The 16230-nt window shown below is 59.9% G+C and overlaps 1 protein-coding gene across 4 annotated transcripts in view; it reads left to right on the forward strand.

Moving 5' to 3' along the window:
- The window catches only part of tdrd5 (tudor domain containing 5), a 34732-nt gene extending 18502 nt beyond the window's left edge, over nucleotides 1-16230 (forward strand). For 3 of the 4 annotated variants that reach the window (XM_029695669.1, XM_029695670.1, XM_029695671.1), the window contains 4 exons: nucleotides 1793-1894; nucleotides 2319-2474; nucleotides 13290-13494; nucleotides 15367-16230. In XM_029695669.1, the coding sequence (XP_029551529.1) occupies nucleotides 1793-1894; nucleotides 2319-2474; nucleotides 13290-13494; nucleotides 15367-15503 (600 nt within the window). In that variant the 3' untranslated portion in view covers nucleotides 15504-16230. Of the gene's footprint in view, nucleotides 1-1792; nucleotides 1895-2318; nucleotides 2475-3038; nucleotides 3174-13289; nucleotides 13495-15366 lie in introns of those variants that run through there. The other variant, XM_029695673.1, reaches the window with a different exon arrangement.

Genomic DNA, 16230 nt, shown 5'->3' on the forward strand with positions numbered 1-16230 from the left:
ATGCACTGTGTGGAGGTCTGAGACCTGACTGGTTAACACCCATGCACTGTGTGGAGGTCTGAGGCCTGACTGGTTAACACCCATGCACTGTGTGGAGGTCTGAGACCTGACTGGTTAACACCCATGCACTGTGTGGAGGTCTGAGACCTGACTGGTTAACACCCATGCACTGTGTGGAGGTCTGAGGCCTGACTGGTCTGAGACCTGGTGGAGGTCTGAGACCTGACTGGTTAACACCCATGCACTGTGTGGAGGTCTGAGACCTGACTGGTTAACACCCATGCACTGTGTGGAGGTCTGAGACCTGACTGGTTTACTCCCATGCACTGTGTGGAGGTCTGAGACCTGACTGGTTAACACCCATGCACTGTGTGGAGGTCTGAGGCCTGGTGGAGGTCTGAGGCCTGGTGGAGGTCTGAGGCCTGGTGGAGGTCTGAGACCTGGTGGAGGTCTGAGACCTGGTGGAGGTCTGAGACCTGGTGGAGGTCTGAGACCTGGTGGAGGTCTGAGACCTGGTGGAGGTCTGAGACCTGGTGGAGGTCTGAGACCTGGTGGAGGTCTGGCTGGAGTCTGGTAGACAGCCATGGATTTTGTCACACATTACTGTTTTCCATTCAAGTCATAGGGAGGCATTTTCAGCTTCAGACCTGTTCGATTTTTCGCATTGATGGAGATCGTCTTGTCCTGGTACATTTAGAAGAGTTGATAGTGTTGAGTCCACAGCCTCACGACATGCAAGGAGAGAATGATTCAACAATGTGGTAGAAGTAAGCAACCCTTTTTAAATACTATATAATGAATGCATCCTTCCTCCTTTCCTTGAACAGATCACTGATCTGACACAACAGGGTTCAGAAAAAGCCTTTTAATAGAACCCTTGTTTACACTCAGTTTACCAAACATTAGGAACACCTTCCTAATATTGAGTTACACCCCCCTTTTGCCCTCAGAACAGCCTCAGTTCGTCAGGGCATGGACTCTACAAGGTGTCAAAAGCATTCCACAGGGATGCTGTTCCTTGTGGACTACAATGTTTCCCACAGTTGTGTCAAGTTGGCTTGATGTCCTTTGGGTGATGGACCATTCTTGATGCACACGGGAAACTGTTGACTGTGAAAAACCCAGCAGCGTTGCAGTTCTTGACACAAACCGGTGCACCTGGCACCTACTACCGTACTCCGTTCAAAGGCACTTAAATATTTTGTCTTGCCCATTCACCAGCTTTATGGCACACATTCTCAATTGTCTCAAGGCTTAGAAATCCTTCTTTAACTTGTCTCCTCCCCTTCATCTACACTGATTGAAGTGGATTTAACAAGTGACATCAATAAGGGATCATAGCTTTCACCTGGATTCACCTAGTCAGTCTGTCGTTGAAAGAGCAGGTATTCTTAATGTTTTGTGCACTGTCTCTCTCTATATCCCATCGTGTTATCTCTCTCTGTATATATCCCAATGTTATATCTCTCTCTCTATTTCCCACTGTGTTTTATATCTCTCTCTCTATATTCCACTGCGTTATATCTCTCTCTGAATATATCCCATTGTGATATCTCTCTCTGTATATATCCCACTGTGTTATCTCTCTCTCTCTATTTCCCACTGTGTTATATATATCCCATTGTGTTATATCTCTTTGTGATATATATCCCATTGTGTTATATCTCTCTCTGTATATATCCCATTGTGTTATATCTCTCTTTGTATATATCCCATTGTGTTATATTAGTGACTTCTTCAAGGATAGGAGGGAAGAAGGATGCATTGTTAAGTAATGGATGTGTGTTTTTAGACCCCTAACCTCGTGGGCGGGAACAAAACCAACAAAGAAGTTCTGCCTGACCTCCCGGCACTGGAGTTCATCGAGGTCACAGAGGTCAACTCCACAGCCCAGGTATGACCTTTGACCCCACAATTATCAGAACATAATTCTAGCATAGCCGAAAGAGGAAGCGAGACACCCCACTCGCTGTTTTTTTCCTTCTGTTTTTTCCTGGTTCAATGAACTAAGTAGACCAGACCCAGCTGCTATCTCATTGATGACTATTGGAGACCCACCCAGTTAAGTAGACCAGAACTGACCATTTCTTTCTCAATGTAAATGGCCTGAGTGAACTATCTTTGGTTCTAGAACATGGTGACGTTATAAGACCTTGTTATAATGTGTGTAATTAGACTGGTCCTATATGTGTGCTGTCTCTCCAACTCCTATGGTCAATCATGATGAGACCGCTCAAACAGACCTGGAACGAGGCTAATGTACAATGGAACTGGGATTACAAAAGGAATGATCTAAAGTTGTGTGTTTGTTTCTCCAGGGGGGCCTGAATGCCAACCCGTTTGCAGCTCTGCAGACTAAGGACCCGCTGCTGCTGTGCTGTAGTGACTGGGACCAGGGCTGGACACCCAACGCCCCTGCCCCAGAGGTGATACAGCCCAAGGCAGACCTGGGTAACCATGGAGACACAGCTAAGGTAAGGACAGAGGTCAGACTTTTGGCCTTAGAAAATACTGCATACTTTTTTGGGGGTTGTCAGAGTGAAAAGAGCAGTCCCAACCAGACTGTATTATATTCTACCTGAGGTCCAGTTGTTTGCCTCGTTATCTGGCAACCTGCCTAACACCACTAAGCAGCTGGTAAGAACTAATTTAATTGGAAAGCAATTGCAGTCTGCAGTCTGACCTCCTGTTGTGGTGTTTGTTAGGCATTAGACCTCTGCCCCTGCACATCCTCCCTGGACGCACTGCTGCTTAATTATTTGTTAATTGGAAGAAAATGAGAACAATTCCTCTCCCCAATGTTCTCATTTCTGAATTCATTAACCAAAATAAAAAGCCTGTTTGTGCCAAATTCCTGCATGAGGAACAAAATAAAACACAAATTAAGAACTTTGAGATAGTGCCAGGCGATATCGAGTTTTTTCGATATATTCAAGTTTGTTTCAGCGCGATGTGGAAAATGCCTGTATCGCAAGAATGGAGGATCTGTTATGTTGTAACTTTTTACAAATGCAGCATCTCACTGTCTCTTCTGTCAGCCCAACACGTGCACAGAGGTTATCCACCAATCACAACCCTAAACAGCCTTTCACAAATTGTAATCACGCCGGAGGAGTGTAGCAGCGGTAAGAGTTCCACCAACATGGAGAGTGAGGAAGCCAGCGCAGCCTCTCGTGAGGATGAAATCATCCCCAAAAAGGGTAACAATGTTTTTCAGTAATATGGAAGTGGTTTGGGTTTAAGAGGTCTGATGTTCAGCAAACAAATGTCCTGTGTAAAATGTGTGGAAAGACAATTGCTTTGAAAAGCAGCAGCACAACCAACCTCCATCACCTGTAACTGAAACACGAGATGGAATGGGAGGAAAGCGTGAGTCTACACAATGCCGATTCCAGTCGCCCAATTCCCAAAACGTCTGCTAAAAGACAAACTACCATACTTTTCAAACGTAATCCCTTATGACAAGAAAAGTTTGAGGTGGAAGTTGATAATGGATGCAGTGACCTATTACATAGTGAAGGATATGGTTCCGATCTTTACAGTAGAAAAGCCAGGCTTTAAAAAGCTGCTAGGTACAGTTGACCACAAATATCAGCTGCTAAGCCGCAAGTATTTCACGGAAGAGGCCCTGCCGTGATTATACACTGCTACCCGCGAAAGAGTGGCAGAGAAGCTGGCTAGTGTCTTATTTTTCCACCGCAGCCGATCTATGGTCGAGCAGAACGTTAGAGCCATACCTAAGTTTGACAGTCCACTACATAAATCAAGACTGGAAATTGCTAAATGTCTGCCTCCAGATGTCGTACTTCCCTGATGATCATACAGGTGAAGTAATAGCCCAGGGTCTCAGACTCTCTGGCATGGTGGATGATGATCATACAGGTGAAGTAATAGCCCAGGGTCTCAGAGACTCTCTGGCATCGTGGAAGATGATCATACAGGTGAAGTAATAGCCCAGGGTCTCAGAGACTCTCTGGCATCGTGGAAGATGATCATACAGGTGAAGTAATAGCCCAGGGTCTCAGACTCTCTGGCATCGTGGAAGATGATCATACAGGTGAAGTAATAGCCCAGGGTCTCAGAGACTCTCTGGCATCGTGGAAGATGATCGTACAGGTGAAGTAATAGCCCAGGGTCTCAGAGACTCTCTGGCATGGTGGAAGGATCATACAGGTGAAGTAATAGCCCAGTGTCTCAGAGACTCTCTGGCATCGTGGAAGATGATCATACAGGTGAAGTAATAGCCCAGGGTCTCAGACTCTCTGGCATCGTGGAAGATGATCGTACAGGTGAAGTAATAGCCCAGGGTCTCAGAGACTCTCTGGCATCGTGGAAGATGATCATACAGGTGAAGTAATAGCCCAGGGTCTCAGACTCTCTGGCATCGTGGAAGATGATCGTACAGGTGAAGTAATAGCCCAGGGTCTCAGAGACTCTCTGGCATTGTGGAAGGATCATACAGGTGAAGTAATAGCCCAGGGTCTCAGAGACTCTCTGGCATCGTGGAAGATGATCATACAGGTGAAGTAATAGCCCAGGGTCTCAGAGACTCTCTGGCATCGTGGAAGATGAGTGAAGACTGACAGGTGTGCATGACAACTGACAGCAGGAGCAACATGATAAAAGCATTGTGCTTGAACAACTGGACCCGCCTGCAGTGCTTTGGGCACAGGCTTCACCTCGCCATCGGTAAGTGTGATGTTGGATAATTAAAGTGCATTCTAAAAAGTGATGTTCGGGCCAGCTGTAGGCTAATGTGTTAGTAGTTGTCATTCTGCCAATCCAATAGCAAATAACCACAGGCTGTTTTAATTATAACAACAAATGAACTAAATTCATCCATTTCCAATCAAAATGATTAGATATATGACATATTGAAATAGCTAGTGGTCAAACATTCCTAAACAATAGAATAGACGTGTGGGTGTGTTTATTTGTGGTGTTCATTTGTTTTGCACGAATAGGCAATGAGGCCTCGTATTTTTTTAAATAAAGAAAATTCAGTTAAGAATTGTCTTGGCCTTTTTTAATTTGTTTAGAGAGAAACAGGAAATGGAGATGTATATCATCCAAACCTCTGACGAAAAGTGATATTACTTTTAGCCTGTATCCCCCCCGGCTCTAGCCTGTATCCCCCCCGGCTCTGGCCTGTATTTCCCCCCCCCCCCCCCCCGGGCTCTGGCCTGTATTACCCCCCCCCGGGCTCTGGCCTGTCTCCCCCCGGGCTCTGGCCTGTCTCTCCCCCGGGCTCTGGCCTGTCTCCCCCCCGGGCTCTGGCCTGTATCCCCCCCCCCCCCCCCCCGGCTCTGGCCTGTATTTCCCCCCCCCCCCCCGGCTCTTGCCTGTATTCCCCCCCCCCCCCCGGCTCTTGCCTGTATCCCCCCCCCCCGGCTCTTGCCTGTATCCCCCCCCCCCGGCTCTTGCCTGTATCCCCCCCCCCCGGCTCTTGCCTGTATCCCCCCCCCCCGGCTCTGGCCTGTATCCCCCCCCCCCCCCGGCTCTGGCCTGTCCCCCCCCCCGGCTCTGGCCTGTCTTCCCCCCCGCTCTGGCCTGTATCCCCCCCCGGCTCTGGCCGGAATTCCCCCCCCCCCCCCCCCCGGCTCTGGCCTGTATCACCCCCTGGGCTCTGGCCTGTCTTCCCCCCCCCCGGCTCTAGCCTGTATCCCCCCCCGGTGTTCATTTGTTTTGCACGAATAGGCAATGAGGCCTCGTATTTTTTTAAATAAAGAAAATTCAGTTAAGAATTGTCTTGGCCTTTTTTAATTTGTTTAGAGAGAAACAGGAAATGGAGATGTATATCATCCAAACCTCTGACGAAAAGTGATATTACTTTTAGCCTGTATCCCCCCGGCTCTAGCCTGTATCCCCCCCGGGCTCTGGCCTGTATCTCCCCCCCCCGGGCTCTGGCCTGTATCCCCCCCCCCGGGCTCTGGCCTGTATCCCCCCCCCCCCGGCTCTTGCCTGTATCCCCCCCGGCTCTTGCCTGTATTCTCCCCCCTCCCCCCGGCTCTTGCCTGTATTCTCCCCCTCCCCCCGGCTCTGGCCTGTATTACCCCCCCCCCCCCCGGCTCTTGCCTGTATTCTCCCCCTCCCCCCGGCTCTGGCCTGTATTACCTTACCCCCCCCCCCCCCGGCTCTGGCCTGTATTACCCCCCCCCCCCCCCCCCGGCTCTGGCCTGTATTACCCCCCCCCCCGGCTCTGGCCTGTATCTCCCCCCCCGGCTCTGGCCTGTATTACCCCCCCCCCCCCCCCCGGCTCTGGCCTGTATTACCCCCCCCCCCCCCGGCTCTGGCCTGTATCTCTCCCCCGGGCTCTGGCCTGTATCTCCCTCCCCCCCCCCGGTTCTGGCCTGTGTCTCCCCCCCCCCCGGGCTCTGGCCTGTCTTCCTCCCCGCCGGGCTCTAGCCTGTCTCCCCCCCTGGCTCTAGCCTGTCTCCCCCCTGGCTCTAGCCTGTCTCCCCCCCTGGCTCTAGCCTGTCTCCCCCCCTGGCTCTAGCCTGTCTCCCCCCCCTGGCTCTAGCCTGTCTCCCCCCCCTGGCTCTAGCCTGTCTCCCCCCCCTGGCTCTAGCCTGTCTCCCCCCCCTGGCTCTAGCCTGTCTCCCCCCCCTGGCTCTAGCCTGTCTCCCCCCCCTGGCTCTAGCCTGTCTCCCCCCCCTGGCTCTAGCCTGTCTCCCCCCCCTGGCTCTAGCCTGTCTCCCCCCCCCTGGCTCTAGCCTGTCTCCCCCCCCCTGGCTCTAGCCTGTCTCCCCCCCCTGGCTCTAGCCTGTCTCCCCCCCCTGGCTCTAGCCTGTCTCCCCCCCTGGCTCTAGCCTGTCTCCCCCCCCTGGCTCTAGCCTGTCTCCCCCCCCTGGCTCTAGCCTGTCTCCCCCCCCTGGCTCTAGCCTGTCTCCCCCCCCTGGCTCTAGCCTGTCTCCCCCCCCTGGCTCTAGCCTGTCTCCCCCCCCTGGCTCTAGCCTGTCTCCCCCCCCTGGCTCTAGCCTGTCTCCCCCCCCTGGCTCTAGCCTGTCTCCCCCCCCTGGCTCTAGCCTGTCTCCCCCCCCTGGCTCTAGCCTGTCTCCCCCCTCTCCTTCTCCCCCCCTGGCTCTAGCCTGTCTCCCCCCCCTGGCTCTAGCCTGTCTCCCCCCCCTGGCTCTAGCCTGTCTCCCCCCCCTGGCTCTAGCCTGTCTCCCCCCCTGGCTCTAGCCTGTCTCCCCCCCCTGGCTCTAGCCTGTCTCCCCCCCTGGCTCTAGCCTGTCTCCCCCCCCTGGCTCTAGCCTGTCTCCCCCCCTGGCTCTAGCCTGTCTCCCCCCCCTGGCTCTAGCCTGTCTCCCCCCCCTGGCTCTAGCCTGTCTCCCCCCCTGGCTCTAGCCTGTCTCCCCCCCCTGGCTCTGGCCTGTCTCCCCCCCCCCCCCCCGGGCTCTGGCCTGTATCCCCCCCCCCCGGGCTCTGGCCTGTATCCCCCCCCCGGGCTCTGGCCTGTATCCCCCCCGGCTCTTGCCTGTATTCTCCCCCCTCCCCCCGGCTCTGGCCTGTATTCACCCCCCCCCCCCCGGCTCTGGCCTATATCTCCCCCCCCGGGCTCTGGCCTGTATCTCCCTCCCCGGGCTCTGGCCTGTATTACCCCCCCGCTCTGGCCTGTATTACCCCCCCCCCCCCCCCCCGGCTCTGGCCTGTATCTCTCCCCCGGGCTCTGGCCTGTATCTCCCCCCCCCCCCCCCGGTTCTGGCCTGTGCCCCCCCCCCCCCCCGGGCTCTGGCCTGTCTTCCTCCCCGCCTCTAGCCTGTCTCCCCCCCTGGCTCTAGCCTGTCTCCCCCCCCTGGCTCTAGCCTGTCTCCCCCCCCTGGCTCTAGCCTGTCTCCCCCCCCTGCTCTAGCCTGTCTCCCCCCCCCTGGCTCTAGCCTGTCTCCCCCCCCTGGCTCTAGCCTCTCTCCCCCCCCTGGCTCTAGCCTGTCCCCCCCCCTGGCTCTAGCCTGTCCCCCCCCCCTGGCTCTAGCCTGTCTCCCCCCCCCTGGCTCTAGCCTGTCTCCCCCCCCTGGCTCTAGCCTGTCTCCCCCCCCTGGCTCTAGCCTGTCTCCCCCCCCTGGCTCTAGCCTGTCTCCCCCCCCTGGCTCTAGCCTGTCTCCCCCCCCTGGCTCTAGCCTGTCTCCCCCCCCTGGCTCTAGCCTGTCTCCCCCCCCTGGCTCTAGCCTGTCTCCCCCCCCTGGCTCTAGCCTGTCTCCCCCCCCTGGCTCTAGCCTGTCTCCCCCCCTGGCTCTAGCCTGTCTCCCCCCCTGGCTCTGGCCCGTCTCCCCCCCTGGCTCTGGCCCGTCTCCCCCCCCTGGCTCTGGCCCGTCTCCCCCCCCTGGCTCTGGCCCGTCTCCCCCCCCTGGCTCTGGCCCGTCTCCCCCCCCTGGCTCTGGCCCGTCTCCCCCCCCTGGCTCTGGCCCGTCTCCCCCCCGCCCCCTGGCCCGTCTCCCCCCCGCCCCCGGGCCCGTCTCCCCCCCGCCCCCGGGCCCGTCTCCCCCCCGCCCCCGGGCCCGTCTCCCCCCCGCCCCCGGGCCCGTCTCCCCCCCGCCCCCGGGGCCCGTCTCCCCCCCGCCCCCGGGCCCGTCTCCCCCCCCCCCCCGCCCCCGGGCCCGTCTCCCCCCCGCCCCCGGGGCCCGTCTCCCCTCCCCCCGCCCCCGGGCCCGTCTCCCCTCCCCCCGCCCCCGGGCCCGTCTCCCTCCCCCCGCCCCCGGGCCCGTCTCCCCTCCCCCCGCCCCCGGGCTCTGGCCTGTCTCCCCTCCCCCCGCCCCCGGGCTCTGGCCTGTCTCCCCTCCCCCCGCCCCCGGGCTCTGGCCTGTCTCCCCTCCCCCCGCCCCCGGGCTCTGGCCTGTCCTCCCCTCCCCCCGCCCCCGGGCTCTGGCCTGTCCTCCCCTCCCCCCGCCCCCGGGCTCTGGCCTGTCTCCCCTCCCCCCGCCCCCGGGCTCTGGCCTGTCTCCCCTCCCCCCGCCCCCGGGCTCTGGCCTGTCTCCCCTCCCCCCCGCCCCCGGGCTCTGGCCTGTCTCCCCTCCCCCCCGCCCCCGGGCTCTGGCCTGTCTCCCCTCCCCCCCCCCCGCCCCCGGGCTCTGGCCTTTATCCCCTCCCCCCGCCCCCGGGCTCTGGCCTGTCTCCCCTCCCCCCGCCCCCGGGCTCTGGCCTGTCTCCCCCCCGGGCTCTGGCCTGTCTCCCCCCCGGGCTCTGGCCTGTCTCCCCCCCGGGCTCTGGCCTGTCTCCCCCCCGGGCTCTGGCCTGTCTCCCCCCCGGGCTCTGGCCTGTCTCCCCTCCCCCCACCCCCCCCCGGGCTCTGGCCTGTCTTCCCTCCCCCCACCCCCCCCGGGCTCTGGCCTGTCTTCCCTCCCCCCACCCCCCCCCGGGCTCTGGCCTGTCTTCCCTCCCCCTACCCCCCCCGGGCTCTGGCCTGTCTTCCCTCCCCCCCCCCCCCCCGGGCTCTGGCCTGTCTTCCCTCCGGGCTCTGGCCTGTCTCCCCCCCGGGCTCTGGCCTGTCTTCCCTCCCCCCACCCCCCCCCGGGCTCTGGCCTGTCTTCCCTCCGGGCTCTGGCCTGTCTCCCCCCCGGGCTCTGGCCTGTCTCCCCCCCGGGCTCTGGCCTGTCTTCCCTCCCCCCCGGGCTCTGGCCTGTCTTCCCTCCCCCCCGGGCTCTGGCCTGTCTTCCCTCCCCCCCGGGCTCTGGCCTGTCTTCCCTCCCCCCCGGGCTCTGGCCTGTCTTCCCTCCCCCCCGGGCTCTGGCCTGTCTTCCCTCCCCCCCGGGCTCTGGCCTGTATTTCCCCCCCCCCCCCCCCCCGGTCTCTGGCCTGTCTCCCCCCCGGGCTCTGGCCTGTCCCCCCCCTGGCTCTGGCCTGTTCCCCCCCGGGCTCTGGCCTGTCCCCCCCCCGGGCTCTGGCCTGTCTCCCCCCCGGGCTCTGGCCTGTCCCCCCCCCGGGCTCTGGCCTGTCCCCCCCCCGGGCTCTGGCCTGTCTCCCCCCCCGGGCTCTGGCCTGTCTCCCCCCCCGGGCTCTGGCCTGTCTCCCCCCCCGGGCTCTGGCCTGTCTCCCCCCCCGGGCTCTGGCCTGTCTCCCCCCCGGGCTCTGGCCTGTCTACCCCCCGGGCTCTGGCCTGTCTCCCCTCCCCCCACCCCCCCCGGGCTCTGGACTGTATTCCCTCCCCCCCGGGCTCTGGCCTGTCTTCCCCTCCCCCCCGGGCTCTGGCCTGTATTCCCTCCCCCCCGGCTCTGGCCTGTCTTCCCTCCCCCCCGGGCTCTGGCCTGTCTTCCCCCCCCCCCCGGGCTCTGGCCTGTCTTCCCTCCCCCCCGGGCTCTGGGCCTGTCTTCCCTCCCCCCGGGCTCTGGCCTGTCTTCCCTCCCCCCCGGGCTCTGGCCTGTCTTCCCTCCCCCCCGGGCTCTGGCCTGTCTTCCCCCCCCCCCGGGCTCTGGGCCTGTCTTCCCCCCCCCCCGGGCTCTGGCCTGTCTTCCCTCCCCCCCGGGCTCTGGCCTGTCTTCCCTCCCCCCCGGGCTCTGGCCTGTCTTCCCTCCCCCCCGGGCTCTGGCCTGTCTTCCCTCCCCCCCGGGCTCTGGCCTGTCTTCCCTCCCCCCGGGCTCTGGCCTGTCTTCCCTCCCCCCCGGGCTCTGGCCTGTCTTCCCTCCCCCCCCGGGCTCTGGCCTGTCTTCCCTCCCCCCCGGGCTCTGGCCTGTCTTCCCTCCCCCCCGGGCTCTGGCCTGTCTTCCCTCCCCCCCCGGGCTCTGGCCTGTCTTCCCTCCCCCCCGGGCTCTGGCCTGTCTTCCCTCCCCCCCGGGCTCTGGCCTGTCGTCCCTCCCCCCCGGGCTCTGGCCTGTCTTCCCTCCCCCCCGGGCTCTGGCCTGTCTTCCCTCCCCCCCGGGCTCTGGCCTGTCTTCCCTCCCCCCCGGGCTCTGGCCTGTCTTCCCTCCCCCCCGGGCTCTGGCCTGTCTTCCCTCCCCCCCGGCTCTGGCCTGTCTTCCCTCCCCCCGGGCTCTGGCCTGTCTTCCCTCCCCCCCGGGCTCTGGCCTGTCTTCCCCCCCCCCCGGCTCTGGCCTGTCTTCCCTCCCCCCCGGGCTCTGGCCTGTCTTCCCTCCCCCCCCGGGCTCTGGCCTGTCTTCCCTCCCCCCCGGGCTCTGGCCTGTCTTCCCTCCCCCCCGGGCTCTGGCCTGTCTTCCCTCCCCCCCGGGCTCTGGCCTGTCTTCCCTCCCCCCGGGCTCTGGCCTGTCTTCCCTCCCCCCCGGGCTCTGGCCTGTCTTCCCTCCCCCCCGGGCTCTGGCCTGTCTTCCCTCCCCCCCGGGCTCTGGCCTGTCTTCCCTCCCCCCCGGGCTCTGGCCTGTCTTCCCTCCCCCCCGGGCTCTGGCCTGTCTTCCCTCCCCCCCGGGCTCTGGCCTGTCTTCCCTCCCCCCGGGCTCTGGCCTGTCTTCCCTCCCCCCCGGGCTCTGGCCTGTCTTCCCCCCCCCCCCCGGGCTCTGGCCTGTCTTCCCACCCCCCCCGGGCTCTGGCCTGTCTTCCCCCCCCCCGGGCTCTGGCCTGTCTCCCCCCCCTGGCTCTGGCCTGTCTCCCCCCCTGGCTCTGGCCTGTCTCCCCCCCCCCCTGGCTCTGGCCTGTCTCCCCTCCCCCCCTGGCTCTGGCCTGTCTCCCCTCCCCCCCTGGCTCTGGCCTGTCTCCCCTCCCCCCCTGGCTCTGGCCTGTCTCTCCCTCCCCCCCTGGCTCTGGCCTGTCTCCCCTCCCCCCCGGGCTCTGGCCTGTCTCCCCTCCCCCCCGGGCTCTGGCCTGTCTCCCCTCCCCCCCGGGCTCTGGCCTGTCTCCCCTCCCCCCCGGGCTCTGGCCTGTCTCCCCCCCCCCCCCCGGGCTCTGGCCTGTCTCCCCCCCCCCCGGGCTCTGGCCTGTCTCCCCTCCCCCCCGGGCTCTGGCCTGTCTCCCCCCCGGGCTCTGGCCTGTCTCCCCCCCGGGCTCTGGCCTGTCTCCCCCCCCGGGCTCTGGCCCGTCTCCCCCCCCGGGCTCTGGCCTGTCTCCCCCCCCGGGCTCTGGCCTGTCTCCCCCCCGGGCTCTGGCCTGTCTCCCCCCCGGGCTCTGGCCTGTCTCCCCCCCGGGCTCTGGCCTGTCTCCCCCCCGGGCTCTGGCCTGTCTCCCCCCCGGGCTCTGGCCTGTCTCCCCCCCCGGGCTCTGGCCTGTCTCCCCCCCGGGCTCTGGCCTGTCTCCCCCCCGTGCTCTGGCCTGTCTCCCCCCCGGCTCTGGCCTGTCCTCCCCCCCTGCTCTGGCTGTCTCCCCTCCCCCCACCCCCCCCGGGCTACTGGCCTGTATTCCTCCCCCCCACACCCCCACGGCTCTGGCCTGTCTTTCCCTCCGGGCTCTGCCTGTCTCCCCCCCTGGCTTCTGCCTGTCTCCCAACCTGGCTCTGGCCTGTCTCCCCCCTGGCTCTGGCCTGTCTCCCCCGCCCTGGATCTGTCCTGTCTCCCCCCCCTGCTCTTGGCCTGTCTCCCCCCCCTGGCTCTGGCCTGTCTCCTTCCCCCCCCCTGGCTCTGGCCTGTCTCCCCCCCCCCCCTGGCTCTGGCCTGTACTCCCCTCCCCCCCTGCTCTGGCCTTCATCCTCTCCCCCCAGCCCCCGGGCTATGGCATGTCTCCCTCCCCCCGGTCTCTGGCCTGTCTCCCCCCGCCCCCGGGCTCTGGCCTGTCTCCCCCCCCCCCGGGCTCTGGCCTGTCTCCCCCCCGCCCCCGGGCTCTGGCCTGTCTCCCCCCCGGGCTCTGGCCTGTCTCCCCCCCGCCCCCGGGCTCTGGCCTGTCTCCCCCCCCCGCCCCCGGGCTCTGGCCTGTCTCCCCCCCGCCCCCGGGCTCTGGCCTGTCTCCCCCCCGCCCCCGGGCTCTGGCCTGTCTCCCCCCCGCCCCCGGGCTCTGGCCTGTCTCCCCCCCGCCCCCGGGCTCTGGCCTGTCTCCCCCCCGCCCCCGGGCTCGTCTCCCCTCCCCCCCGGGCTCTCGTCTCCCCCCCTGGCTCTGGCCTGTCTCGTCTCCCCCCCTGGCTCTGGCCTGTCTCGTCTCCCCCCCTGGCTCTGGCCTGACTTCCCTCCCCCCCTGGCTCTGGCCTGTCTCCCCCGGGCTCTGGCCTGTATCACACGGCTCTACTTTGAGATGGGTTTTATTTCCATTGAATGGGTTTTGTTTTCACATTCTTCGAAATGACGTGTTATTAATGCTGAATGCTGTGTGAGTACATTGCTGGTGCCCTAAATATGCATTGGTTTTAGCTGGTTGGGTTTTTATGATTTGGTGCTTTCTGAAGTCCCAGTCAATGCATGATCTTCCTTACCCTTTCTGTCTCCCAGGTGTTTCAGCCCCCCCCTCCTTCGCCTAGTGCCGGTGAGCTGAAGCAGCCATGCTATGTAAATGCAGGGGCGGTGCCCCCGGTGTCCCTCATACCCGCTGTGCCCCCGGTGTCCCTCATACCTGCTGTGCCCCCCCAGCCCTCCACTCTGAGAACCCTGAGCCTCCATACCCCCGGATTAACGCTGACCCAGAGTGCCCCATACGGTACGGTAAACAAATACACACACGGTAAACAAACCATTACACACACGGTAAACAAACCATTACACACACGGTAAACAAACCATTACACACATACACGGTAAACAAACCATTACCCACACAGGGGTTAGCCTGAGCACTAATGATGCTAGAGAAACAATGAAATTCCCCACTAGTGAATGGCCCTGTACAGAGAAACTGACACTGATCCTATTAGACCTGTTACCATAGCTATTTGACCAAATTGTGTTACCTAATTGCATAAGCCTTGATATTGATACACTGTTACAGTGCAGTGGTTTTGGTTAAGCTGTGAACAAAAGACCCGAACAGGCCATGGAAATACAGCAAGCAGGCTGAGCTTTACACTTCATCTAATGTTGTTCGGCAGCAGTGTTGCAGCTAAATGAATCAAATGAAATTGTATTTGTCACATGCGCCAAATACAACAGCAACCTTACAGTGAAATGCTTACTAACAAGCCCTTAACCAACAATACAGTTTTAATAAAAATACCACAATAAAAAAAAGATAAGAGTAACAAATAATTAAAGAGCAGCAGTAAAATAACAATGTGGAGGCTATATACAGGGGGTACCGGTACAGAGTCAATGTGGAGACTATATACAGGGGGTACCGGTACAGAGTCAATGTGGAGACTATATACAGGGGGTACCGGTACAGAGTCAATGTGGAGGCGATATACAGGGGGTAACGGTACAGAGTCAATGTGGAGGCTATGTACAGGTACAGAGTCAATGTGGAGGCTATATACAGGGGGTACAGGTACAGAGTCAATGTGGAGGCTATATACAGGGGGTACAGGTACAGAGTCAATGTGGAGGCTATATACAGGGGGTACAGGTACAGAGTCAATGTGGAGGCTATATACAGGGGGTATCGGTACAGAGTCAATGTGGAGGCTATATACAGGGGGTACCGGTACAGAGTCAATGTGGAGGCTATATACAGGGAGTTACGGTACAGAGTCAATGTGGAGGCGATATACAGGGTGTTACGGTACAGAGTCAATGTGGAGGCGATATACAGGGGGTACTGGTACAGAGTCAATGTGGAGGCTATATACAGGGGGTACCGGTACAGAGTCAATGTGGAGGCTATATACAGGTACAGAGTCAATGTGGAGGCTATATACAGGGTGTACCGGTACAATGTGGAGGCTATATACAGGGTGTTACGGTACAGAGTCAATGTGGAGGCGATATACAGGGGGTACCGGTACAGAGTCAATGTGGAGGCTATATACAGGGTGTTACGGTACAGAGTCAATGTAGAGACTATATACAGGGGGTACCGGTACAGAGTCAATGTGGAGACTATATACAGGGTGTTACGGTACAGAGTCAATGTGGAGACTATATACAGGGGGTACCGGTACAGAGTCAATGTGGAGGCTATATACAAGGTGTTACGGTACAGAGTCACTGTGGAGGCTATATACAGGGGGTACCGGTACAGAGTCAATGTGGAGGCTATATACAGGGGGTACCGGTACAGAGTCAATGTGGAGGCGATATACAGGGGGTTACGGTACAGAGTCAATGTGGAGGCTATATACAGGGTGTTACAGTACAGAGTCAATGTGGAGGCTATATACAGGGTGTTACGGTACAGAGTCAATGTGGAGGCTATATACAGGGTGTTACGGTACAGAGTCAATGTGGAGGCTATATACAGGGTGTTACGGTACAGAGTCAATGTGCGGGTGCACCGGAAAAGTCGTTCATACGAAAATTGTGCATTGACGTCTGTTGGAGACTAATGCAAAGATGCTCTTTTTATCTTAAGTTAGGATTCTGACTCTACTGCCATGGAAGATGTCTACATTAATGAGGTATTTCCTGTGTTGTCTAGGTACATCCATGTTCCCTCTATTTCGGAAAGGGGACATGCTGCGTGTCACCTCGCCCTTTGCCCTGGGCCCGGCCGCCCGTCTGGCTACCGGCACTGGTTCCCACCTCCTCAACTGGTACCCTCACAAAATGGCCTGAACACACACACACACACACTTCCTCAATGCACAGCTGGTCAAACCAGCATGATCCTACTTTGTGCAGACATGATCCTTACCTGTTAGACTGTTAGCTACCTACAGTCAGTCCATGACCCTTACCTGTTAGACTGTTAGCTACCTACAGTCAGTCCATGACCCTTACCTGTTAGACTGTTAGCTACCTACAGTCAGTCCATGACCCTTACCTGTTAGACTGTTAGCTACCTACAGTCAGTCCATGATCCTTACCTGTTAGACTGTTAGCTACCTACAGTCAGTCCATGATCCTTACCTGTTAGACTGTTAGCTACCAACAGTCAGTCCATGATCCTTACCTGTTAGACTGTTAGCTACCTACAGTCAGTCCATGATCCTTACCTGTTAGACTGTTAGCTACCTACAGTCAGTCCATGATCCTTACCTGTTAGACTGTTAGCTACCTACAGTCAGTCCATGATCCTTACCTGTTAGACTGTTAGCTACCAACAGTCAGTCCATGATCCTTACCTGTTAGACTGTTAGCTACCTACAGTCAGTCCATGATCCTTACCTGTTAGACTGTTAGCTACCTACAGTCAGTCCTCTTTTTTTGGTTTGATATTGATGTCATGTAAAGTTCTCCCATGTTTTCTCTAACACTACAAGGAATGTGTGCAGAGTCGATCGCTCCTTCTTCGAAATAGAAAATAATCGGAAAGCTTGTTTTGTAGAACTTTGAGTTGGGT

This window comes from Salmo trutta, chromosome 17 (assembly GCF_901001165.1).
Source record: "Salmo trutta chromosome 17, fSalTru1.1, whole genome shotgun sequence".
Lineage (NCBI taxonomy): Eukaryota > Metazoa > Chordata > Actinopteri > Salmoniformes > Salmonidae > Salmo > Salmo trutta.